General features: G+C 41.9%; 1 protein-coding gene across 3 annotated transcripts in view; it reads left to right on the forward strand.

The window, feature by feature from the left end:
- LOC119648246 (brain-specific angiogenesis inhibitor 1-associated protein 2) overlaps positions 1 to 20,065 on the forward strand; it is a 328,844-nt gene extending 308,779 nt beyond the window's left edge. For 2 of the 3 annotated variants that reach the window (XM_038049884.1, XM_038049883.1), the window contains exons 12-14: positions 4,820 to 4,999; positions 5,055 to 5,203; positions 5,421 to 7,077. In XM_038049884.1, the coding sequence (XP_037905812.1) occupies positions 4,820 to 4,999; positions 5,055 to 5,203; positions 5,421 to 6,675 (1,584 nt within the window). In that variant the 3' untranslated portion in view covers positions 6,676 to 7,077. Of the gene's footprint in view, positions 1 to 4,819; positions 5,000 to 5,054; positions 5,204 to 5,420; positions 7,078 to 19,425; positions 19,500 to 19,572 lie in introns of those variants that run through there. The other variant, XM_038049885.1, reaches the window with a different exon arrangement.
- Positions 20,066 to 27,344: the final 7,279 nt, after the last annotated feature.

A 27,344-nucleotide genomic window follows, 5' to 3' on the forward strand; every position in this document is an offset into this window, starting at 1 on the left:
AGATATTTCGGAAACCATTTGTTCCCTTCAGACGAAAAAAGCAAACATAGTCTAATCATTTCAAAGAATATAATCGCTAGAAACGTCGTAATATTACACTTAGATTGGGTCATATATCCGGAATTTGACCATAGTAGTCCGCATCTGTAGCTAGCCGTTTTCCAGGTTGGTTTTTAGTCCGCGGAAATAATCCGAATGCACATGCCCATAAAGGATAATGAACACATTCAGTGCGTTTATTCTACTTTTTCCCGAGAGATATACTTTCAGCATCAGATTCACAATGGGATCAATTCGATGTCCTACGATCAGCTACACATAAGCTATCAAAACCTTTCTTTCTTTTTCGGCTTCTAGCTGCTTGTTCGAGTCGGGAATGAATTGTTGTTTGCCACCGCTTAACGGACCAAGTTGGAACTCTCATGCCCGGATGGGGCGGTTAACTCCCAAATTATACTCTAACATTCTTTCACATCCGTTACCAAAAATCTTGATCAAGCTTATCAGTATATATTGAAATAATATCTATATATTGCCAGAGGAATTCATGAGCTGATCTATTGCGATACGATCAAGTATGGCCGGTACGTTATCACCCCTCCACATCTCCACCGATGTTCATCAAAGCCCTCCCTCTTCTTCTTATACTGAAACAGAAACTGAAAAGCGAGTGTCTAGAAAGACTTTGGAGGTTTCTTTTCTAATCTTTATGGATTCTGTTAAATGCCTCGACTGGATTAGTTGAATCTCGAGTTTAAGATCTTTGGATGCGTTTTTCCTCCGAAAGTATATCTATTTCCTCGCGAAATCTTCTCCACGGGTGCTTTCAAAACGTTTGATTGATTAATTTTAATTTTTGCGTGTACTGTCAACCTCGATAGTTTGGTCGCTCGATGTTCCTGCGTTTCTTGAAAAAGGAGCTTTACCCTTTCAGAAAGTACTTAAATGTGGGCTGGGGTTCAGCGCCTATACCAAGCACATTTGGCAGCTCTTTGTATGCTCAAACTTTCGACAGCAAAAATACAAAATGGGGCCATTTGCCGTATGTAAAGGGAACATCAGATCACACGCTCTCACCAATTTTCGTGACAATCAGTCAAGCCGTTTCTGAATAAATCGGGTGTGACAATCGACTCGATTCTAATAAGATTTTGTTCCACACAAAACCTTAAAAAATGGTATAATATTTCCAACGAAAAAAAATTCAGAAGGTGGTAGAAGAAGCGGAGACGATTGAATAACAAATGAAAGAAATACATCTTAAGCACGAATGGCTTCTACGCGAGAATTTGGCGGGGAAATTCCTTCCGCTGATAATTTGTACCCAAGGTACATTTCTGGAACACCGAATGTGCACTTGGCTCAATCTTGCCAATACGAGACGAAGATGCTGTAGGTGTTGCTCTGGTGACTCAGATGCTACCAAGATGTCGTCAACGTACCATAAACTAAATTGGGACCACGAAGCACCTCATTCATAAATCGCTGAAACGATTGGGCAGCATTCCTTAGCCCGAATGTCATCACCACAAATTCTAAGGGTGTGGTGACTGCAGTTTTTGGATGTCAACTTCAACGATAGGTATCTGGTGGAACGCTCTGAGTAGATCCAGTTTGGAAAATATAGTTTTGTTGGCTAATCCACGCTTTCTTGAATGTGAGGCATAGGGTACCTATCCGGTTTGGTTGCGGCGTTAAGTAGACGGTAGTCACCGCAAGGACGAAATGTGCCATCCTTGTTAGACATTAAATGCAAAGGCGGTGCCCACGGATTGCTCGACGACCGGTAGTAACCCATCTTTAGCATGTATGCAAACTCCTGTTTGGCTGATTTAAGTCTCTCTGGTTTGAGTCTAAAGGGGTTTTCCGCCACTGGAGGTCGGTTCGTAATAATATGAGGCCGTACTCCGTGCTGCCTGTTAATATGAACGGATGGATTTGTTACATTTGAAAACTGCTTAAGCAACCTATGATACTCTGAATCCTCTGACACAGTTTATTCCGAATGGTATTCGATGCAGTTCGAATATTCCCGTGAAGACAATTTTGTTTGAGGATCGATAATGCGCTGTCTCTTGATGGCGATGATTAAACCGAAATGCTTAATGAAATCGGCACCAAGGGTCGGACGAGAAACATCGGCAACGAAAAAACTGCATGTAAATTGTCGGCGAAAACCAAGACAGACGGTTAACGCTTGCTGACCATAAGTGTCGATGAACTATTGGCAGCAAATAGTTTAACTACAGCAGGCTGAGGTTTCTTCGTGCGGCGGGGATGCGGAATGAAGAAACACCTGCACCCGTCTCGACTAAAAACTTAAAACCAGAAAGATCATCGGGAACTATTAATCGGCTTTGATTGATGACGCCACTAGTTGCCGAATTCAATAGCGTCTGCACTAGTTTTCCGATGTTTTGGCGACGGATGCCCAGGAACACGGCTTCCGACACTTGTGTGCCTTCTCACGGAACTTCCAATTGAAGTCACACAAAACTCCTGACTTTGCGTCACTATGCTTCCGTGATGATGAGCGTCCCCTGTGGCTGCCACTGCGACGATCATATAATCTATGTGCAGTCGAGACGACTTCGAATTTCAGCCATTTCATTAGATAACTGCTCCGGCATTGCAGATGATGACGAAGAATTCACGATAGAAACGTGAAATGGTTCTCGCCCTTCTAAAATTCTAGCTGCCATTTTAGACAAGCGCGATAGATCGGTTGTCTCCGAAATGCTCAGTATGGCCTGGACACTGGCCGGCAGACGCTGTAGCCAAAGTGACTTAAGGATACTGTCTGCAACTTTACTTCCACCCTTCAATCTCATTGCGCGGAGAAGTTGCGAATTCTTCTGATCTCCTAGCCCGAATTTCGTTAGCAATTCTCTAATTTCTACCTCTTCCGAGACTGCGTGTACGTTAATGATTCGTCGTTTAATGGTCAGATATTTGTCGGATTCCGGTGGTTACTCGATGATATCTGCGACCTGACTCAGGATATCCGGATCGATTCCACCAATCCCTTTGTCAAGCATAATGCCGTCGTTGATGACGCGGTTTGAACGAAATTGCGCTTTGACACGCGCAAACCACAAAGCGGGGCGCTTCCCAAAACGGTGGTAACCGGAATGCAGAAAGGCTGCTAACCTCACTGAATTGTGAGTCGGCAGGCGAACTCTGTGCATCGGAAATACGCAGTTGCGAAATTGCAGGGCAGAAAACAAAATGACGCGTCCGTGTGTGTGCGTCCTCCACGATGAATGGACTTTGGAACATGCATCCAGGAACCTGCGTCCGGGATCAGCAATTTGTTGCGTACAGAGGCCGCCATCCTGTAGCGGCTTGAGCAATGACGTTTATATATAATATTACTGCTACGCTGCTTTACTGGAGGAGTTCTGCTGCAAAGAATGCCCAAAGAGAAATACAAAATAATACCTTAATAACTGTCTATTTATTATATTTGGGGGAGTCGCTCCGACTACTACGACGTGTTACACTGGAATCATTTACATTTCATCTTAATAAAGAGAATGTGTTTACATCCTTGCCACATGCTAGTAGCAATGCTCATGGCGGTCAAACGCTGAAGGTCGGATCGTTACAGATATTTCAATATCGTCAAAGGTTCGCTTATAAAATTTGACCACATCATGGCGTCACTGCGGAAAACATGGGCAGCAAAAAGTTTCGTCTGCTAGACAAACATTTAACTAGCAAAAACACTGTTCAAACCGAAAATGGCTTGAATATGTGACGGCGAATCTGCCTCCACGAAAATGATGATAAGTGGTAAGTAGCTCCGCAACTTTAAACTTGGAAGCGCCGATAAAATTATGAAATTTGGTGAAGTAGTTTATACCCTAATGATATCAACAAGATGTGAAATATCTTGCACCAACATTTGCATATGAACAAACTTTTTCTCTGACATGTGGACTATTCGCGCTACTTAGACCTGTTTCAACATAATCGTAAATAATTCGTATGACAATATGGGAAATGGGGAAGATTTGTATGCCAGTACCAGAGTCTAGCAAATAAACTCCACAGTAGTTAGAAACAATGGAAAGCCGCCCAAAGCAACCGCAGGCGCATAAATTTGCCAAAAAGCGTTTGGCCAGTATTTTTTGGAAAGCATGAGGAATCATTTTTCAGATTATCTCGAAATAGGTAAAACAGCTAAAGGATAATATTACTGGGGAGATTGAATTATGAGATCAACAAAAAAAGACTGTACAGAAAGACAGCAAAGCGTCATCACGTCCCAGCTCACATATCTGAGAAAGCAACGACCAATTTAAACAACTTGAGCAAGTGCAAAGTTCTTTCCCGTCCACTATAATCCCCAGACATGGCAACGAATGATTATTTTTTGTTCCCGAACTTAAAAGGATGGCTTCAGGACAGGAGCAATTACTTAAATGGAGAGGTCAGACAGGAAACAGAGACTTATTTTAACGCGTTAGGTTCTCAAAACGACTTTTGGCGCCCCCATTTTATAATCGATATTAAAAGTCATTCCGAAAAGTACTGATTAAGGGCATTGATTTGATAGCATCATCCCCCGAAGATGTATATCTCGAAGAAAAATTGTCGACTCTAGTTTTGCATGAATGCCCTCCCTCCCCTTAAATTCAATATAAAGTCATGCTATTCGTTTCATATAAAGGACTTCGTAGACCAACTACCAACGGACAAATAGACATCGAACCCATTTTAAATTTTTGTTTTTTTTTGTTTTACGTAAAGCCTTAAAAATAATATTTCGTTGTATTCTAGTATTTTAAATTGATAATTTCGTTATTTTTTCCAGTATCGTCGAAACAATGAGGAGCCAAAACCAGGTCCACCACCAGCTCTACCCGCTCCCGTCCCAGCACCAATTGTGCCTGCATATAAAAGCAATATCAGCCAATCCCGTAGCTTCTGTTCTCCGGTGGGTCCACCATTAATTGAGAAACGAAGACCAGGACCGACAAATAATTACTCAAGGGTACATCATACACATATGTGAAAAATTTCAATGGTATCATCCCTTGTTATTCTAGGTTATAACAAATAAACAAAAACCAAATCGTGAGGGAGTTACCAGCGCTTCATTGCATAGCAGTAATGATAGTGGATTTGCTAATGAGCCTCCGCCGCAGCCTGAAGTAGACTATTCAGATGAAGAGCAATCGAATAGAGTTCCAATCAGGTATGCATTGTGTATCATTTCAACAGATTCAGCCATGCCTCATCCGCATGTAGTCTGTAGTGCTTTTGTTCAGTTTTGCCGAAGATGTTTGCTATCTGGAAAAAGTAATTTCTATGCTCGCATATTTTGCAAATTTCCGCTATACCATTCACTCTTCACTTTACATTTTCCATTTTCATTTCATTTCGCTTTTTTTATTTCAATCATTATTTCAAAGATCGCCACGATCAGCTAGAAATTATCATGAAGCTAATGGTCGTTCAGCTCAAGCTTATCGCAACAGCGAATCAGCTAGCACGCTCCAAACACGTTACAAAACACAAAACGGCAGCAGCAACACTCTACAACGGCCCCAACAGAACGGTAATAATAGCACCATAAATCGACCACAAAGCTTGAAAAATCTCGGTGACGAAACCACCGACACTGGTTACCACACAACTGAGCGCAAGGGAAATTTAATTAAGAGGACGAAGTCATTTTGGAAGTTTGGTAAATCGGACGATATCCTAGAGGGAATGGCCATGTGGCGTCATCGGGATCTGGTATCAATTGAGAAAGACCAAAACGGAAATGAGGTCAGCGAGAGTACCCAAAAGAAGAATATTAAAAATCAAAACATGACCAACGGAAATGGTGTAAACATGAAGCGCAGGACTATGGAGAGTACCGACCAAGCTACTGAAGACGAAAGTATCTATGGAGTACAACAATCACGTTCTTCTTCAAACATAATGTCGACCCCACAAAAAATGAATCAGAGCAAGAATAGTTATTACAATGGCAACGGCAAGAATACCAGCGGAACGGAGTACAATGGCAACTACCAAGACAGCAAAATTGACACCAAGGATTACAGACGCCGCCAGCAAATGTACTATGAACAGAATACAAATGCAAAGAATTCTCATGAACAACTTGATATGAACGATGACGATAAATCGTCATTGGATGGTGACAATGATGATACCGAGACCTTAACAATGCATAATAGTAACTTCTTTGATGATGAAAGTGTTGAAGAAATCGTCATGAAGACTGTCAAACGCCATGAAATCCTTAAGCAATATGACACCAGTGGAACTGACTCGGAACCACATTCAAGCAGTTCCGATGCATACGATTGCATAGTTGTCGATGATCATCTCGTTCGAAGAGCTCGAAGCAACCGTCGTAAGGACGAAGATAAAATGGAATTCAAAACATTCCGAGATAATAGCCAAAACGGGGGTGGCAATATGGATACACCTCCAACCACTGGACCCATGTTACCACGAACCAAACTTTCTAAAGTACCAAATCCAATCCATGCACCTGATGTGCACTCCAATAGAACATCAGACCACCAGCAATCTAAGGATATGAACGGTCACACCCAAAATCAAAAGATGTCTAAGGATCGCAATTCAAAAACTTATGGTCCTTGGTATGACTTGTGGGGTAAAGATCCAAGCAGTCCGCAGAAAGCATAGAATGTTACGCAAACAATGAGATTTTGCATTAAATTCATATCATGAGTACTTAAAAGTGTAGTATTAGTTTGCCATGTTGCTCCGTTTCATCTTTCGTAGTTATTACATTAACTCAGATGAAACTGTTGGCAACGAATAAAAATAATCTTTAATTTTGTTTTAAACAATAAAAGCTACCCTGGCCGATTAATGGTGCTACAACTAAAATATATATTATTTTATCGTTATGTTTTTATTTGTTTTCATTGAGAATATATATTGAAAATATAATTAAATGTATAATGTTTTGGGTTGAAGAAATTATAATATAACTGCATAGTGCCAAACTCACTCCTTATTGTTTTCAATAATATGCAATTTCATTTATTTTCTTCAGTTTATTTTATTATAAATACAAAATAATATTTTTGTTTGATTTTGGAAATATATTTGGAGACAAAACACGTATATCAGAGCTAGTTATATATTACGTTATAGATTGTTTTAATTTTGTTTCTGTATATATTGGTTTGTAAACCTTTTTTCATTTTCAATAAATATATTTGAAAAGTTACGTAGAATCATTTTCGTTTTTTCTTTTCTCACCCCCGATGCAGTAAATTAGGAGGACGGTCTGAAGGACATCCTTCAATATGTCAAACCTTCTTAATTTCTGAATTTCTTCACTCTGAACGTTCTAGAAATATTTGAAACTTTTTTTTCTTGTAGGCAAAATTAACTAGTGTTTTTGATAAAGGTCAAATGTCTTCAAATGATGCCGTCAGTTCGTTGACATCTCACAACAGCTTAGATTTAGCTTTTACCGCATATACAAGACTTTCGGAACCATTTATTTGCTATGTTAACACAAATGTTGGCCAGCTAGAAAAGGCAATGTTTGCTTGCGAATTTCTGCTTACCGCAAAGGTTCCGATTAATTCTCTGCACCGCTTCAACCACCTTTTCCGTACGAACATCTCTTCGGTCGTAACAAGTAGATATCTTAACGACGTTGCTCCGCCTTCAAGAAACCAACAATAGTTACGCAAACGTGATACTCATTCCACTTCATTGTGTCGTTTGCTACTATAACCGGCCAGCAAACTCGAAAATAAATGCAATAGGCAAAGAGCTGTATTGTAAGTCTCTTCTTCAAATGCGAAGAGCTTTACGGTTGGTGCCTAGTCCGCCCCTCCTTACAAAGAAGCATGAAAACATATATAAGCGCAAATAAAACGAATGAAAACAAATGCTTGCTCCTAAGGAAGGGCGGGATACCCTGAATGAATGGCAACTATGTCTGTATTATGGAAGGTGGAATGAAATCCGTCAGTACCTTTATGCTGACACAGGGGAGCTCTTTCCGGACAACATTGTCAGATACGGAAGAAGAGAAAATTGAGCTCTATCGCCAGAGGGATCGGATGGCAGGGGTTATTTAAACTAACAGCAGGACTTCCTCCTTTCCCCTTCCTTTGATGAAAGACACTCCCTGACTTGGGGAGGTGTTTAGTTGATCCAATAGGAGGAGGAGGAGAACAGGTCAACATTCAATGTTTAAGCATATTAACTGAACCGCCCTAAAAAATATTTCCCCACAGAAGTGTGTTCTACGACCTGGCCTAAATAAAAAGTAAATCTCTTTTTATCCATACAAAAAAAAAACGAAAAAAAAGAGCCCGTCACGCTGAGAATAATAGCTTCTCGTAAAGGACAACTAAAACGAAAACCCGGATGGTTCAGTGGTTAGAGCGCAAGACTGGCGACGGAGAGAGATTTGTATCGTGTGTTTGAGATGGGGGAAAGGCAATTCCCCCGTCTAACAGAATATCTCGGATTCGTTTATATATCGCAGGATTTCCGTTATTGGATGTGATGCTACCCTTTGCAGTTGGATGATGATGTTGGATGCATCCATAGGCGGGGCACTCACATGTAAAATGTTCCGTGGATTCCGCTTTCTCATTACAGGGGGGACACGTATCTTTCTGAATAATTCCTATTCTGAACATATGTCCAGCTAGCGGGATATGGTCAGTCAGAATGCTAACAATACTGCTGCAAGTCTTCCTGCTTTTCGACAAGGTAAACTTTGCAGAATGTTTGTTCTGGCAGGAAAAGTTTGGTGTATTTAGCAGCATTAACGCTCCGCCACCTGTCATTATAGGAAGCTTGTTCCCAATTTTGTATAGCAGCGAATGCTGCTGATACCCGGTCCGAGCATGCGGGAAGTTGAAGCCTCTTTTGCTAGGGCATCCGAGATTTAATTTTCCTCTGAATTTAGAAACAGAGTTCAATCTACATTCTTGAACGATTTTTGAAGTGATTAAAGTACTATTTAATGCCCTCAATGCTTGACTATCGTTACAGATTGCAGTGCGCCTGCCCTTCAACCGCTCGTCAATCATCCAGGTTGCCGCCCTTAGGATCGCACACACGTCAGCCTAAAAGACCGTTGTGTATTGTCCCAAGGGAAAAGCCCACTTCTCGTTTTTAGTAGAGAGGTAGACACCAGCACCATTTTCTGTTTTGGAGCCATCAGTGTAGAAGACGTCAGTATATCCTGGCACACATTTTTCTGGTTCGTCCCAGTTTCCTCTTCGTTTCAAGATAACTTTATATCTTATACCAAACAGATGTATGGGCATCCGAGAATCGGAAGGCATTGCGAAAACGAGATTCAGTTCTCCCAACGACTTCCAATTCTCTGCGTCCCCCACATCCATTGTTTTCCCATAGATCTAATTGAATTCATCTATGAACTGCTTTCATTGCAGTGCTCTGAATAAAGAAATGCTAGGGCTGCTCATTCAGTAATACATTCAGAGCTGCGCCGGATGTCGTGCTCATGGCACCGGTGATACCCAGATACACAGTTCTTTGCAGTGTGGCTAGTTTACAGCGAACATTTTTTTCTTTCACCATAACCCACTACATTACCGCATAAGCGAACATCGGTCTATGTCGTGTCAAAGGTCCAGCTACACAGCCCATAAGCTGTAAGAGCTCGTTTGATCTTTATCCCGATATCCCTTGTTCCAAAGAAACTTCTTGTCTAGAATAACTGCCAGATATTTCATTTATTCGGAGAGTTGAAGTGTCGTACCCGTCATATCTGGAGGGCAAAGACTATTCAGTTTCCCCCTTTTTGTAAATAACATCATTGTAAAAATGTCAAGCGATGACGGCTTTACAGGGCCCTGGTAAGAAACCGTAAAGCCGTCATCGCTTGACATTTTTGTAAAATTTGGGTGCAAGCCTTAAGCGAGGGGTCCGTGGACCAGGAAAGAGGGAGTAAGTTGCTCCCCATTTGGTCTGGCCCAGCATTAAGTTGATGCGGACTTAGGACCTCATCATTCTCAAAAAAATAACATCATTGTAGTTTTATTTGGATTCACTGAAAGTCCATGCCTGAGACTCCAAGTGTCAATCAAATCAACGGCGCGTTGTGTATTTCCACACACCATTCCGAGAGCTCGACCAACAGCCAGGACAGCCACGTCATCCGTATAAGCTTGAACGTGTATTGGCAGATTTTGCGGTTCGCATAGTAGTCAGTTAATCAGCATATTCCACAGAAGTGGCAATAGCACAACTCCTTGAGGCAGCGATCAACACCCACTTCAGCACACAACAACCTCCGCGTTAGCATAGCATAAACCCACTTTATTAGAGTTTCGTCAACACCATGCTCTCTGGCGACATCATAGAGCGCACAGTCAAAAGCCCCTTCAGTGCCCACGAACACCCCCATCGCCTACACGCCTTTCAGAATTGCGTCCCCCATCTTTGAAACCAAAAACTGAAAAGCAAACTCACAAGACTTTCCACGTTGGGAAGCATATTCGTTTTCATTTAGTGGGTGCGACCTTAGCGCCTTCTCGCGAATGTGATGCTCAAGCAATCTCTCCAGACATTTCACCAAAATTGATGTTAATCTGATTTACCTGAAGTTCTTTGGATTTGAATAGTCATCTTTCCCAAACTTTATTATGAAGACTACTAGTTACTCACAGTATGCTCTAAAAGAGTCTCGTATCGAACACAAGACGTTTCTTTTAAATTCACGATGTTAGTTCCGGTCTTCATCATTCATTAGCCAGTCTTCATCTTTATTACTTTAACAAACACGATTTAGAAGTGGTCTGGTTGATTTCCTGAGTCTTTGCAGTTTTCGGTTCCACCATGGAACCATTTTACCACGTTGATCACTTCTTCTTGGCTCCGCGAACATAGGGTCCGCCCCTACGTTAACGGTCATCAGACCAGCTAAAGTGAGCTTTAACTCACGACGACAAGGTCGAGTCCGAGGGGGATAATCAGTTAACTTAGCTGTGAATGAGTGCCGGAGTCAAATCAGGGTAATAAACTCAAGCGAGCGCAGTGCTGACCACATTCCCTCCTACAGTATATTGTAGTGTACCATTACGGTCTTGAATGAAGTCTTCTGCCTGATCCAGATTGAGGTTACTTTCCCTACCTGAGTTGATGAGATTTTTGTAGAATCCTCGTTGGTTCTGGAAGAACAAGGTGTCGTCTGTCCTTCGCTGAAAGCTTTTCTGATACCTACGGATGCGATTGGAGCATACCGCAAGTTTCTGCTTCAGCATCTCGAGGATTTCTTCGATTGGCATATCATTGGACAGATGGTAGTTTCCAATGATGTTCGCAACGCATCTGTGCACTCTTGGTGATGGATTTCCAAGGAGTGCTTGCGTCACACGACCAATCTCCTTTCTCAACTTTTCGACTCGAAACACCCAGAACGGAAATCGGGTTATGAACGCGTCATGTAGTCGATGTCTGTACCCTGATGGATTCCGTTCCAAATCCGTGACACGGTAATAAGCGCGGACGATAAATTCGTTGAGTTGGGTCGTCCGGTTTGGACCATACGACGCCTGGTGGCAATGCCCCATGGTGGCATTGCAACATTGGGGCTCTGTTGCAAGGTTGACTGCTTCCCCAATACTCGTGGGAACAAAATTGGGGAAAACAATTTAAATTCTCTTAATGGGACCCCAGGGACACGAAGACAGTACCCAACACGGTTAAGGGTCGTTCAACAACATCAGAGCGGCTCTTCGCCCTTGGATGTTTTGGCGGTTATGCCGTCAACCACCAGGGACGGGAGACCTAGGCGTCGTATGGTTTGGACGAACCAACTCAACGAATTTATCGTCCGCGCTTATTACCGTGTCACGGATTTGGAACGGAATCCTTCAGGGTACAGACATCGACTACATGACGCGTTCATAACCCGATTTCCGGAGCTAAGTCATGTTCCGGAACAGAACGTCGTCAACCAGTACCGGGTGATAGTGAATAACAACCGAGTTGCCTTACCAACTAGGCAACAAATCTTCCAAGAGGTTTCACTTGAGCTCGGGCTGGAGTCATCAAATTACCGGACTAGTCAAAGGAGTAACACAAGTACTCCACCTGTGAGGCACTCCATGAATCCAGTAGTCAGGAGAAGCTTAGTAACTGGGGATGTCGACCCAATTTATAATGAGGCTTTGACCGCATTCCAGGTCGCATTCACAGAGTATGCTGAGATTCTCCTAGACGCTAGGCCAAAGATCCCAAAACTGAAGTTTACTTCGGCAACTACTAACATCATTGCTGCCGTTGACAGAATTTTGGCTGATCGTTTGGCTAGCGAGATTACTGCTACAGAGGTTCACAGCCTGATCTACGTTGCAGCTGCCACGGTTATTCGTCTCCATAACCAACATCTTAGAGCGAATAACAGAGGTATGCGCAAAAGGAATTTACCGTTCTGGGTGTTTCGACTCAACAAAAGAGTCGAAAAGTTGAGAAAGGAGATTGGTCGTGTGACGCAAGCACTCCTTAGAAATCCATCACCAAGAGCGCACAGATGCGTTGCGAACATCATTGGAAACTACCATCTGTCCAATGATATGCCAATCGAAGAAATCCTCGAGATGCTGAAGCAGAAACTTGCGGTATGCTCCAATCGCATCCGTAGGTATCAGAAAAGCTTTCAGCGAAGGACAGACAACACCACCAACGAGGATTCTACGAAAATCTCATCAACTCAGGTAGGGAAAGTAACCTCAATCTGGATCAGGCAGAAGACTTCTGGAGAAGTGTTTGGAGCGAATCCAGCCGTTGCAATTTAGAAGCAGCGTGGCTCCCACACCTTATGCGTTCATGCGAGGCCCTCCCCGAAATGACCATGCCTGACGTAACTGAAGTCGACGTTGAAGCAGCCCTTGACAAGGCAGGTAACTGGAAGGCGCCAGGAGTTGACAAGATTCACAACTTCTGGCTGAAGCGGTTGAAGAACACTCACAGGATATCGGCAAATCAATTTAATCAGATGATTGCCGATCCTGATTTAGTTCCACCATTTTTCACCAAGGGGATAACTTTCCTCATCCCCAAGGAACAGGGTGTCTCTTGCCCTTCAAAATGTCGACCAATTACTTGTCTTCCTACCATCTACAAGGTCTTCACTTCAGTTCTGTGCGCGAACATCTCAAAACATCTTGATGTTCATAAATTGATAGCTGAGGAGCAAAAAGGATGCGCAAAAGGCTCCCGAGGCTGCAAAGAACAGCTTATAATCGATACGGTAGCTGTAAAGCAGGCTGTCCACCAAAAACGAAACATCTCGACAGCCTACATCGATTATAAATCAGCCTTTGACTCCATGTCACATTCGTGGTTACTACAAGTGTTACGCTTGTATAAAATCAACCCGAATGTCGTTCTTCTACTGAGAACAGTAATGAAGAATTGGAGCACGAAGCTATCGGTATATTCGCAAACATCAGGAGAGATACCAATCAGGCGTGGCATTTTCCAAGGCGACTCTCTAAGCCCACTGTGGTTTTGTTTGGCTTTGAATCCGCTATCCCATCTTTTGCATGAAAGCAAATACGGGTTCCAAGTCAAGCATGGCATATTGCCGAAATGTACATTAAGCCATTTAATGTACATTGACGACATCAAATTGTATGCCAAAGACGAGAACCAACTTCGCTCCTTGCTGGACATCACCATCCAGTTCAGCAACGATATCGGCATGCAGTTGGGTTTGGAGAAATGTCGCATAAAAACAATTGTTCGGGGAAAACACACCGACAACGAAGGATACAGCCAAAATAACATCCGAATTGAGGGCATGGATTCGGACGACGTCTACAAATACCTCGGCATATTGCAAGCAACAACACCTGCTGTGGCAATAATCAAATCTAAGTTGCTGGGGGAATTTGAACGGCGTCTGGATCTTGTCCTTAAAACTGAGCTGTACGGGAAAAATAAAATCATGGCAATCAACACCTTTGCCATTCCCGTCCTTCTATACACTTTCGGTGTGATACAGTGGAGTAATACTGATTTAGAATCTGTCAATAGACGGGTAAGGGTAGTTCTTGCAAACAACAACATGCACAATAGAGCTGCCGAAAAATTGAGGATCACTATTCCACGTCATCAGGGAGGAAGGGGGGTACTTGATTTAAAAACGATGCACTACAATCAAGTGCATTCTCTTCGTGAGTTTTCCTATGAGAAACAATCCTCTAGCCAAATACATCAGGCTACCGTCATGGCAGATAATAAATTATCTCCTTTGAACTTGAGAAGCAGAGAATGGGATCCCATGTCGAATGTTACTTCAGTCCAAGTAGTCCCAGTAATAATTTCAGCGACGGGATTAGTCCCGCAGAACTTACATAAAGCGCAGAAAACGCTCGATCTTAGGGCTGGACTATACATGGAGATGCAAAAAGCAGTTATCCTTGCAACCTGTGCTATAGTCCGAAGAGTCCTGTCCGTTAACAATCTGACCTAATGGGTTTCAGTCTTGATCCGCACTGTCTTCAATATAAGATCCATGTCTCTGTAGTGTAGAACCTCCGCGTCATTGGCTGAAGTGTTTGCGACAATCTGAATGTAGTAATACATTTTCGCATGGTCGCACAGACTTTGCGTTAAACGCATCATCGCTGTGATGCGAGCCTTTGGATGTTGCCTTCAGCCCATCCTTAGTATGGTCGCCTCTCGGTCCGGTTGGGCGGGAAGAGGGGGTATATTTCGCTAGGTAGCTTTGTACTGATGAAGGGAGTAAGTTGCTCCCGAAATATTGGGTTGGGGAAAAAGTAATGTCGTATTTGTTACCGAATTTTAACGCTTTATTTAACATGTTTAGAATTATCCGATTTAAGTCAAATATGCGCCGTTTTATTCGCAAACTTGTTGCTATTTAGAGGGCAACTCCATTATCTCCCTCTTATAAAACCCCCCTCCTGAATGTGAATAAGTATATGAGTCAAATCAGAGTAATAAACTCGGACGAGCGTAATGCTGGCCACCTCCAATAGGGTACTGTCATAGAGAATGCCTTAACGAACTGAACATTTTCGGCTTGCAAGGTACCCAGGCTTCGAGCACACTTAGAGTCAGAGGACGAGCGAGGTGGACGAGCTGGCCAGAAAGGGAGCACAGGCGCCGTTACGCGGGTCAGAGGCTTTGACCGAAGAAGCAAACTTTCACATTCACTTAAACCTGGCCAAGCGGCCGGAGAAGGATAATTTTCCAAGATCAGGTCCAAGCTGTTAACTAATTCTGAATTTAAAAATAAACCAATGTACAGATATTTTTACTATAAAACAATTTATTTACTAGGGAAAGTTTACAATGTCAAAATAAATTAAATTCTAAAAGTTTTCCTCTGACTTGGTCTGCGACCTTTGAAAAACACGGGCGAGTCATTTACTAGGCAAATTTTCTTAGGTGCTTGTCCATATAACTCATGTTGGACTACTTCTGAATGGCCCTCATCTTCTTCGCGTTTACGCTTCAGTGAAAAGCGCATTTTTGTTTCTAACACTCTAGCTGGAGTAGAAGTCACTAACTCATGGAAGTCAAAATCGACGTATGCCACTTTACCTAACACCATTTCAAATTCGTATGTTCTGACCAGATCTACCAGGGTTGACGAATTTTCTTGATTTGGCAGAACCGTCTGATGATCGGATTTTTGTAGAACGGGGCGAAGTAATATCCTCGGACGATGCAGCTTCTTTCTTATTGGCGTAGCATCCACGGAGGCAGGAAAGCTTTTTGGTAGAATTGGCTCTTGTGGTACCTTGGAGGTGGTTTGCACCAGAGTCGTCTCAGATGATTCGCAAGCTTCTACTTGGGTTGATGAAATAACTTCGTCCGTTTCGAAAATAGCGTACTTTTATTGTAAGAGAGCACAATCTGGACACTCGCCCAATACTATCTCTGAAGTTTCTTTAAAAACTTTGTATGAACTCATGGTTGGAGTTTTTATTTAAGCTTTGCTGTATCCAAACAAAAAATCAATGTTGTAATGGCTGACAAACCAAGGAGGTTCCCTTTTTATACCGCGGTTGGCTATAAAGGTAATTAGGCGGATTCCCTAATTACTAATTCCCTCAATTTGGTAATATTGATTTTTTGGAGATTATAGTGTAATTAAGGAAATATTAATTTTAATTATAAATCAATTAGGATGCTAAGTTAACTTTGTGGAGACTATAATTGAAATATAATCAATGGAAAATTAATTAGCAGAAGAAAGCAGAAGGTATGGAGCTGAAAATATGTACTGATATTATCTGCAAAATAGAGTGAAAAGCTGAAGGAACTACTAAATTCTTCTTTGATATGATAATATGACATTGAGCCCCACCCCGGACCCGGTTTTCCAGCATAATTTTCGCTTCGTTCCCAGACTTTCTTTCTACCGCCCTGAGGCAACATCATCCATAGCCACTTTCGGTCACGGCACTTTGCATACGAGAAGCTGCTATGGAAGCCAGCCATTATAAACCATTTTTTCATGAAAAGGCACACACACACCCCTCCTCAGATAGCGTTCGACACCCACCTCAGCGCACAGCAATCTCTGCGTTAGCATAGCATGGATCCACTTAATTAATGCATCATCAAAACCATGCTCTCTGGCGGCAACACAAAGTTTTTGCAAAGGCGCACAGTGAAAAGCCCCTTCAATATCCACGAATACCCCCATCGCGTACTCACTATTCAAAGTTACATCCTCTATCCTTGTGACCAAAAAAGGAAGAGCAGACTCATATGACCTTCCACGTTGGTAAGCGTGTTGGTTTTCACTAAGTGGGTGCGATCTAAGTGCGTTTCCACGAATGTGACGCTCCACCAGTCTCTCCAAATCTTTCAGCAAGAATGAAGTCAAGCTGATCTGTCTGAAGTTCTTTGGATTAGAATAGTCATTTTTCCCAGGTTTCGGTATGAAAACTACCTTAACCTTTTGCCAACAGGAAGACACGTAGCCCAGAGCAAGACATCCTCGAAAAATATTTCTTAGAGGTCGCTCTAAGTGCTCCATACCCTCCTTTAGCATTACCGGATAGTTGGTATTCATGCCAGATGCTTTGAAATGTTCAAAGGATAGTATGGCAGCTCTCCTCGCCTTTTCATGGGCAATAACCGCTTTCGCAGTGTTCCAGTTCCCCTTACAGCACTTGCGTGTTGAAGGGGTTACAAGAACCGTCAACTCTCCCCCTGCCACTTCACTCAGCCGTTCTCCCGGGTGGTGTACTTCTAGGAGGGTCTGTACCGAATCCAGTCTAGAGCTCGTGTTTCGTCGGGTTTTCTAAAAGAGTCCGACTTGGCCGACTCATTTCTTTTGAGGACTCTGCACAGCCTTGAAATCTCTCTTTCGCCTTCCAGTTCCTCACAGTACGCTCTAAAGGAGGTTCGTTTCGAACACATAACGTGCCTCTTATATTCACGCTGTGAGTTCCTGAAATTTAACCAGTCTTCGTTCTTGTTACTTTTGCAAGCACCGTTCGTACCAGCATATCGAGCGACAGCTGGGTCATATAAGCGGTCGATGTTGAACTTAGGGGTCGAAGCTCTCCAACCCTACGACTGGCGGCCGCAACACGCAACCGAAAGTAATCAACAATCAGATGGCGGTCCTATTCGAAGTCGGTGTCAACGCCTCTCTTGTTACGAATATCCAGCAGACAACTCTTAAATCTACTGCTGATCGCGAAGTGGTCGATCTGGTTGCTTGTAACGCGTCCGTCAGTTGTTGTCCACAGACCTCACACCATTACCGCTACAGGCACCAAAACCGTGTTTCCCCATTACATGTCCGAGCAAGGTGTTTTCAGATTTCACCTTGGCTTTCACATCAGCCATCACAGTCACAATGTCACATTTAAGAAACCTCCCCTGAACTGCGTTTAATTGCTGCTGGAAGTTGCTTCTGAACCAGAACCGAAATCTTGCATTTAGAAGTCTGTCAGAAACAGGTTCTCAGGTCAAGAAAGTACGCCTTGCGATAGAAGTCAGAAGCAACCCGACACCGGATTCGCCTCTGCTACCACTTGCCTTTCCAGAGTACAAAAGGACATTGGCATTATGGTGGCAAGAGGAAGAGTAGTACCCTCCATAGTCCTTATATATTGTTGGAATTTCCCCTCAAGTTGGAAAAAGCGAGCATTCTGAGGACACTCGCTGCCGTTATCGAGGAGTGTGAGCAAATTCAAGAATTCAATCATAGTCCGTTTTCGATAGCAATCAAATTTAAAACTTCGCCAGCATACAGATCCGTTACGCGCAGGCGCGTTGTTCAAATTGTGAAAGCCCCAATGAATAAGCCATACATTGACAAAGCTAACAATTCCTTTGCTGCTACGCCATGCAGTGGAGGAAGAGTTTAGGCATCTTTGAATGGCGTAGCGGGAGCTGAGACCCATTGCCAGACGCAATCTCCTACATAGAGGTTTATAACAGCAACATATGTTTGAATACTGCAATGATGCTCAACCATTTCCATTAAATAAAAATTATATTGATGTGGATTCTGCTCGTATAATTTTTTTTTCTTCTATTATGTATATACATATGTAATGGATCTGAATTTTTTATTTTTATATTTTGTAAGATCAAGTCAACGCTTATGCACATTCATATCACCAATGATTACACACACTTATGCACTTTATCTAGTTTATCAAATATTTTTTTGACGCATAATATCTTTACTTCAAGTCTTAAGAGTCTATTTTTTGGAACGGCAGGTTTCTGGACTACAGTGCAAATGCGAATATTATAAAAAGTTATATATAATTCATTTTTCTATACAATTGGATCGTAGCACCAAGGGAGAACTTAAACCGCCAGAGTCTGTAAAGACCATGATTAATTTGCAGAAATTTTTAGAATAAACGTTTTGACTTTTTTACATTTTTGTTTAGAATTGAAGGAGTCCTGAGTTCGGACCAATTGGAGAGAACCTTGCTCCCACTGTTTTTCGCCCACGCACCCCTCTGTTTTGGGCTAGCACCCCATTTTTGAAAAAAAAAACTGATAACTTGCGGTTTCATCCAAGGCAATCCACCAGAACCCACTGCTCACAAGGCAGAGGTGAGGCAACGTCTGATGTGTTGCCTTTAACCTGGATAAAACCGCAAGTGGTTTACTTTTTATGATCTTTTTTGTTATTTCTTTTTAGGTATATTCAGACTGCCTATACACGATTAAACTGGATCCTTTAGATTTAATTAATTCAAATTGAATTATCTAAACTACAAGCTATAATTTTCAATATAATTTTATTTGTTCCCAATAACTTTGATTCATTTCCTTGATTTTTTAATTTATTATTTATTTTGAATGAGACTAAGAAACTGCATTAACTAACAACCTTTTAATAAAAAGATTCATGATTTCAAAAGCGATCCTAACATAAGTTCTTTTTGGTTCTTACCGCAGAGCATCACAATTTGCCACCGTCAAATTACGCCATACCAAAACCAACGATAGATCGGCTCCAATGATTCCAAACGGTAACGGGAGTTCATCTTAATAATAATCTATTTGATATCAAAATATCTACTGTCTATGTATATACAAACACAGTTGATAAGCGACAAGTTACTAATCCTAGAATGGAACTTATCGACGGATGGTTGAATAGATACATCGGAGATCTGGATGAGGATGACGAGAACGATGAACATACTAAAACCAATACCGCATACAATCATAATCCATAAAAGACTAAAAGTTCCCATAGAAAAGGTCTGAATTTGAAAAATTAATAAACAACTTTTCAGCATTTGGATACCGCAATAAAAGCATTTTAAATCAAAATCTTACTAGTATTAATATTTGGATAAATAAAATATTATTAAAGACAAGCACCAATAGATAGAAATATTAAGTGAAAAGCTTTTTGGTCCCGTTGAATATTTAAATAAATATGTTAATTATTATAATTTTTATCAGTTTATCCAACAAAAAATTATAATAATCGTTAATATTCTATACAATTTTTTAAACATATACACAATATCATGCAGACATTTTTAAGAAGGAGTTATTGTTATGTTGAAATATAAATAAATTAAAATCAATAAAAGTCAGTATTTAGAAATTAATTCTTGAAGGCAGTAAAGTTAAAGGAGTTTATTAAAAATACATAAGGCCGTCAGCGTGATATACGAGTATGTAAATTCTAAAAGATTGACTTCTCATGAAGTGAATGGAGTCTAGCTACCATAAACAGCAAGATAGAAACCTGATTAAAATCGATTCGGTCCGTTCGTTTATCGTTAGAAGATGAAAAGGCCCAAAACCTACTGCTGATCCTGTCATGCCCTTATGTAAAACTTTTACTCACTGAAGCCATCTCCTTCCCCTTCCACTCTCGGTTTGTTAGGGTGCTGTTGCCTTTTCCTTTACGCTGAACTCTTCCTGAATACATACAGTAAGCAAATTGAAATGCGGACCTCTTCGTACGAAATACATCGGCGTTCAGAGAGAGGGTAAAAGCAGTTGCATGTGTTTTGTTTTTTACAATAATGTAACACACAGTCTGTTGGATTCAATACAAAGAAAATTAACGAAAAATGGTCAAATAAAACCCCTGCTAGGGGAAAATAACAAAAGAAACTCTATTTTTGTATGCAAAATTTAAATCCATTAAAAACTCAAACAAGTCGGAATACTGGAAGCTCGCGCGTACGTACGTGCATACATATTACAGCCATAGAGATTATGCTCACCCTAAACAAACAAACTTTCTTTCCGAATACTGTACATATACCACATACATCAATTGATCGTACCCATATTTTCGATTTACTTCGTGCACAAAAGTATACATATGTGCATATATAGTATGTATAATTAATCATCATCATCATCAACGGCGCAACAACCGGTATCCGGTCTAGGCCTGCCTTAATGAGGAACTCCAGACATCCCGGTTTTGCGCCAAGGTCCACCAATTCGATATCCGTAAAAGCTGTCTGGCGTCCTCACCTTCGCCATCGCTCCATCTTAGACAGGATTTGCCTCGTCTTCTTTTTCTACAATAGATATTGCCCTTATAGACTTTCCGGGTGGGATCATCCTCATCCATACGGATTAATTGACCCGCCCACCGTAACCTATTGAGCCGGATTTTGTCCACAACCGGATGGTCATGGTATCGCTCATAGATTTCGTCATTGTGTAGACTACGGAATCGTCCATCCTCATCTAAGAGGCCAAAAATTCTTGGGAGGATTATTCTCTCGAAAGCGGCCAAGAGTTCGCAATTTTGCTAAGAACCCAAGTTTCCGAGGAATACGAGGACTGGCAAGATCATAGTCTTGTACAGTAAGAGCTTTGACCCTATGGTGAGACATTTCGAGCGGAACAGTCTTTGTAAGCTGAAATAGGCTCTGTTGGCTGACAACAACCGTGCGCGGATGTCGTCATCGTAGCTGTTATTGGTTGTGATTTTCGACCCTAGATAGGAGAAATTATCAACGGTCTCAAAGTTGTATTTTCCTACCTTTATTCTTCCAGTTTGACCAGTGCGGTTTGATGTTGTTGGTTGGTTGGTTTTCGGTACTGACGTTGCCACCATATATTTTGTCTTGCCTTCATTGATGTGCAACCCAAGATCTCGCACCGCCTGTTCGATCAGGATGAAGGCTGTTTGTACATCTAGCCTAGCAAGATAGCGAAGAATATTTTATAAATGGTACTTAGCAACGTGATACCTCTATAATTATTGCACTGCGTGATATGCCCCTTTTTATGTATGGAACAGATAATGCCTCGTTACCAGTCGTCTGGCATTGAATCGCTGTGCCAGACCTTGAGCATCAGTTGATGAACCACTTGGTGTAATTGTACACTTAAATTTGCCTTGCAATTTATGTGCGTTTGAATGCAACTTTCGAGGTTATACCATTTGCTTGGTAGAAATACCATAACGAAAGGTCATCTTACGGAGATGTTTTCAACAGAGCATAAACAACAGAATTACCCCCCCATTCGCATCCAGATTAGGTTTCTGACCGAGCAAAATGGCGCAAGCGATCACGATGAGCCGACCCCACTTGTGAACGAGGCAAAAGCTAAAGAAAAAGAGAAAGATTTTAAATATTGAATATAGGTGAGTCTCAGGAAGAATTGCAGAGGAAAATGAGCAACAGGTTTTTTTTAAGTTTAAAAAACGAAGTCAATTGAAACCGCAGGAAATTTCATCTGCGCTACGCTCTTTGACTCCTACGATATATGGGCTTGCGAATGAACCCTACAAGCAATGCAACCTAGTCTGAGTTACGCAGACTTTCTAGAAGACTTCAGACTTCATGCGAAGAAGTTTCACCAAGAACAGAAAAAGCGAGTGAAAGAACTTTGCTGCAGATAAGGGTGCAAAACCTTCAGGTAGTGGTTAGCAGTCATTTTTAAATTCTCACCACGCACCAGCTTTATATATCGCCTTAAATTTTTCGGTCCTGGGATCCTATCCCACCTGGAAAAGCGACAACATTCTGTCTGTCCCCCCAACAACGAACAAAAGGTGAAGAAAAGGGAGCTGGAAACTAGCAGAACAAGATTGCTCGGGAGCTAGGGTAAGGTAGCAGTGGGAACCTTTAAACCATTGAAATTACCCGGAGTAGGTGAGATTTTCTCAGCACTAATCCAGAGGTCTAGAAATCAGCTTAAAGTCTCTTGTAAGGGTGGTAAGAGGCAGCATAACTTTGGGATATATACCAAGGGCATGGCATGGAGGTGGCTAAAAGTAGTCTTTATTCCGACGCGAGTAAAATAATCCTTTTCACCGTAAATCTTTCAGCCTAACATTGCTCGCACTCAAAACGGTGGAGAAGGTCATAGAAAACTATATTAAAACAAAAGTTCTAATGCGTAATCCGCTACATCAATGTCAACACGCTTACCGGACCAGACGATCAACCGAAACTGCTCTGTATCAGCTAACGGATATAATATGGGATGCCATAGAAACAAAAGAACACTGTGTGTGCTTTTGGATATCGAAGAAGCATTCGACAACACATCGCACAGAGAGATACGAGATACCCTCATCCGCAAGGGAGTGGATACAAGTCCAAAATTACACTAATAATATTGTTTAAATCATTAAAGGCAAATATGAAGATACCCAAATGTGATAAAATCCAAACTGGACTAAGTGGCTACCGCAGGAAGGCGAAGCTGCAAAAGAACTGAACTCAACACAACAGCCAGCGAGCTAGCTTGTGTGTGTGTGTCAGTGGGGCAATGAGGATATGCCCAACGGCTTTTCTAGAAGTCCTTCTGGGATTAACCCCTTTCCATCCGCACGTACAGATGCAGGCAAGGAGAGCAATCTTTAGTATGGCCAGAAGTATCAGTGAGGCCGGGAGCTGCCTATCCTTTCTAGGTGGTACCCCGAGTTATTAATACCAGAGGATAAAATCACAACGAGGGTTCACTTCGATAAGAAGTTTGAAACACTTTGGAGCAACAGGGCAAACTAGGAGAACGTGACTGTGACATACAGCTTAAACCAGCAACTTAATACTTGATACACTGATGGATCCCTCACAGCAGAGAGACCCCGGCACCCGGAGTGGAAGGAAAATGTACTTGGAACCAATGGATAAACACACTAGAATATTCCAGGTGGAAATAAATGCCAAAAATGAAAAAAAATCGGGGGACACAAACCCAAGTGCACAAAGGACTATTCAAACCTAAAAAAAAGAACCTTCGGATTATCGTGGGAATACTCACAGGTCACTGCGGACTATACTATCACCTAGAGACGCTAGGGATATCTACAGACACTGCCTGCAGGTTCTGCGCGGAATGTATCGAAACCTCTATACACGTTCTGAGTCATGGTCCGGCACTTGCGCAAAGTAGGTCAAGGCACCTGGAAGAATACGTAATACCAGATGGCAGATTGAAACACTTGGAAGTAGGGAGCATAATAAAGTTTCTGTCGGTTATAGGTTTAAAGCTACACTACAGTTTAGAGATATACTATAACCAGTAAAGGGGCACAATAGTTTTTTTAGGACGCAATGCGACTTCCCTTGACAATATTATATATATTATTATCTTTGCTTAACAATGAGGCAAGTAAGTCTTAACGGTTTGGCAATCCTTAAAAGTGTAGTTGCAAAAAGCATAAATTATGATATTATAAAAAAATTTCCGAAGCGAAAGTGCGTAAAAAGCAGTCTTAGCTTAAAATATATGATTGTCCAGTTAAGTTGTTTTTCTCTAGTCCTGAGATTTTTTGTTTTTTAATTATTTTAATTATTATAATAACTCGGTCCGGATAGCTGAGTGGTTAGAACACAAGGCTGTCGTACGAAAGGTCGTGGTTCTCACTGGTTACAGTCGAATTTGAATCGTGATTTGACGTCGGATACCAGTCGAGTCAACTGTGAATGAGTACCCGAGTCAAATCAGGGTAATAATCTCGGCCACATTCCCTCTTACCGGGTACTGTAATCCTGTAGTGTACCGTTGCGGTCTTGATTGTTGCGCCAACGATTATTATTTTTAATAACTAAATGTTAATTATATTTTGTGTTGACATTTCGAATGATGGTCATCCTAATAGAGGGGTTCTTAGGCGCTTAATAAATATGTAAATAAATATTGTTCCATTTGTACCTGGCACATAATGTATTCACATATATGTATAGTATTATATCAGAATATTGACTTTTACGTGGTAGGCACAAGAAAAAATTCCAAAGGTCGTGGAAAAATTGTAGCGGACAAGCGACGCCTCTATGACTCAGTGTACCGCCTTCCGAAGACAAAATCTCAATTTCTGGTGGAATTTAGAAATCAAAGAATGTCGGGAAAGCTGCCTCGAAGATAAGACACGTTCCCAGTGCAGAAAAAAACCAACCTGAGTTTGAGGAACTACACCTGCATTGCAAAAATGTGAGAAAAAATTGCGAGTAGCTGTCACAAAAAGCAAATCCGAACATTTGAAGCGGATGTGTACCGAAGCTAACTCTGATCGATGGAGTGGCGCATACAGTTCTGTGATGTCATCACTAAAAGGCAAACGCAATCCACCGATTATTTGTTCTAGGCGGTTGTAGAACATAATGAACACTCTGTGCCCAACAAATGTGAACTATACGAGTCTTCCTACGGTACATGTAAACCCCAACGAAATTCCTGAAATTGTAAATAAGGAAGTCATAGGTGCAATAAAGAGATTCATTGAAAATAAGACCCCAGAGCCGGATGTAATCCCTAATATTCCCCTGAAAGTAGCCGCCAGGTATGAAGTAGAATTTCTCGAACAATGGAAGCTAAAAAAGTCCATACTCATTCCGAAGGCAAGTAAATCAATGGATGAACTCTCCGATATATGTCGTCAATGCCATAGGCAAACGATTAATATAAAAACGGGTAATATAAAACCGACTCCTCGCTGTTACGGGAAAGGCGAAATCAACATGGTGGCAGCCTTAGCTCTGTCTGCAAAACAAGAAGGCAAATGTTGCGCAGTAGTAACCCTCGACGTGAAAAGTGCGTTCAATGCTGCAAAATGAACGCAACGTGCGGGGTACCACAGAGTTCGGTTCTAGCTCTCTTACTCTGACTAGTTATGTATGATGGAGAGCTGACGCTACGCCTTCCTAACAAGGTGACAACCATTGGCTTTGAGGATGATATCGGGATAACAGCAGTTCCAAAACGGCTTAACGAAATCTATGTACGCCAATTCCGGCCTATTACTTGCTGATCATAAAACAGAGAGCAAGGGAAGAAAAAGTACAACTGTGAAAATTAAAGTTGGCCAACAAACGCGCAGAGACTAATCACGAACTCCGGCGAGCGGAGAAGCAATTTCATAGACGGAAAAAGGAGGCCTGGGAGTACCAACAACTCTGTGAACTCGAAAAGTGCAGGGAGCAACCGCACCAGGTATGCAAGTTCTACCAATCGACTTTCAAGACGCCTATGATAGCATAGCCAAGGTAAAACTGTACATGGCCATGAGAGAATTCGGTGTCCCAACGAAATTGATAAAACTGACTAGCTTGGCCTTGACCTATGTGCGAAGCCAGATAAAAGCAGCAGAATTACTCTCGAGACCAACGGTCTAAGACAAGGCGATGCCCTATCATGCGTTCTCTTTAACCTGGCCCTGGAAAAAGTGATTTGCGATACAGATGTAAATGCAGGAGGCACCATCCTCTTCAAGTCTACCCAACTATTGGCCTACGCTAACGATATTAACATTGTGGGAAGAAAAATCCGAAATGTACAGTCTACCTTCATCCAGATCGAGCAGGCTGCAATTGGCGCGAGATCTCGGGCTGCACATTAATAAAGGCAAGACGAAATATGTGGTCGCAACGTCAGCGCCAAAACCCAAAGAACGAACAACATCGAATCGCACTGCTCAAACGAAAAGAATAAAGGTAGGAGACTACAACTTTAAGACCGTTAAAAATTGCTCCTATCTAGGATCGAAAATGACAACCGATAATAGCTATGACGATGAAATCCGCGCACGGTTGTTGCCAGCCAACAGAGCCTGTTTCAGCTTATAAAAACTGTTTCGCAAGAACCGTCTTACCATAGAGTCAAAGCTCTTACTCTACAAGATTATGTCCTGTCAGTCCTTATGTATTCCTCGGAGACTTGAGTTCTTAGCAAAAAAACTACGAACTCTTGGCCGCGTTCGAGAGAAGAATCCTCCGAAGAATTTTTGGCCCCCTGCATGAGGATGGACTATTCCGTAGCCTACATAGCGCCGAAATCTATGAGCGTCTGGTTATGAATAAAATTCGGCTCAACAGGTTGCAGAGAGCGGGTCACCTAATCCGTATGGATGGGGAAAGTCAATAAGGGCAATATCTATGGTAGAAAAAGAAAACGAGGCAGTCCTTGCCTGAGATGGAGCGAGGGCATAGGTCAGGAAGCCGTTGATGATGTAGAACAAATAATTTACACCCAAGCACCGTTCAAATACTTGGGAGTACTGATTAACAGAAGGTTCAACTTAAAAAACACATTGAGTGTGCAGTAAAAAAAGCATCTTCCATCGCTGTAAAGATCTCGAGGATACTGACGAACAGTGGTGAGCCAAGGAAGAGTCGACGTCTTCTGCTTTCAAGGGTAGTTAGCTTCGTGCTACTCTACGCAGATCTAGTTTGGACAACTGTTCAGGAAAACAAAGTAAACTACAGAAAACTCGAAACGGCGTATCGGATAAGTGCATTGCGGGTGTGCAGCGCGTATCGGACAACATCTTGAGAAATGGCATATGTACTAGGAGGGATGCTCTCCATAGATATCTTGGGAAATGAAGGCCGCGTCTCTACGGCAAAACGTACGCAGGGGGAGTCTAGCGTATA

This window comes from Hermetia illucens, chromosome 2 (genome assembly GCF_905115235.1).
Source record: "Hermetia illucens chromosome 2, iHerIll2.2.curated.20191125, whole genome shotgun sequence".
Lineage (NCBI taxonomy): Eukaryota > Metazoa > Arthropoda > Insecta > Diptera > Stratiomyidae > Hermetia > Hermetia illucens.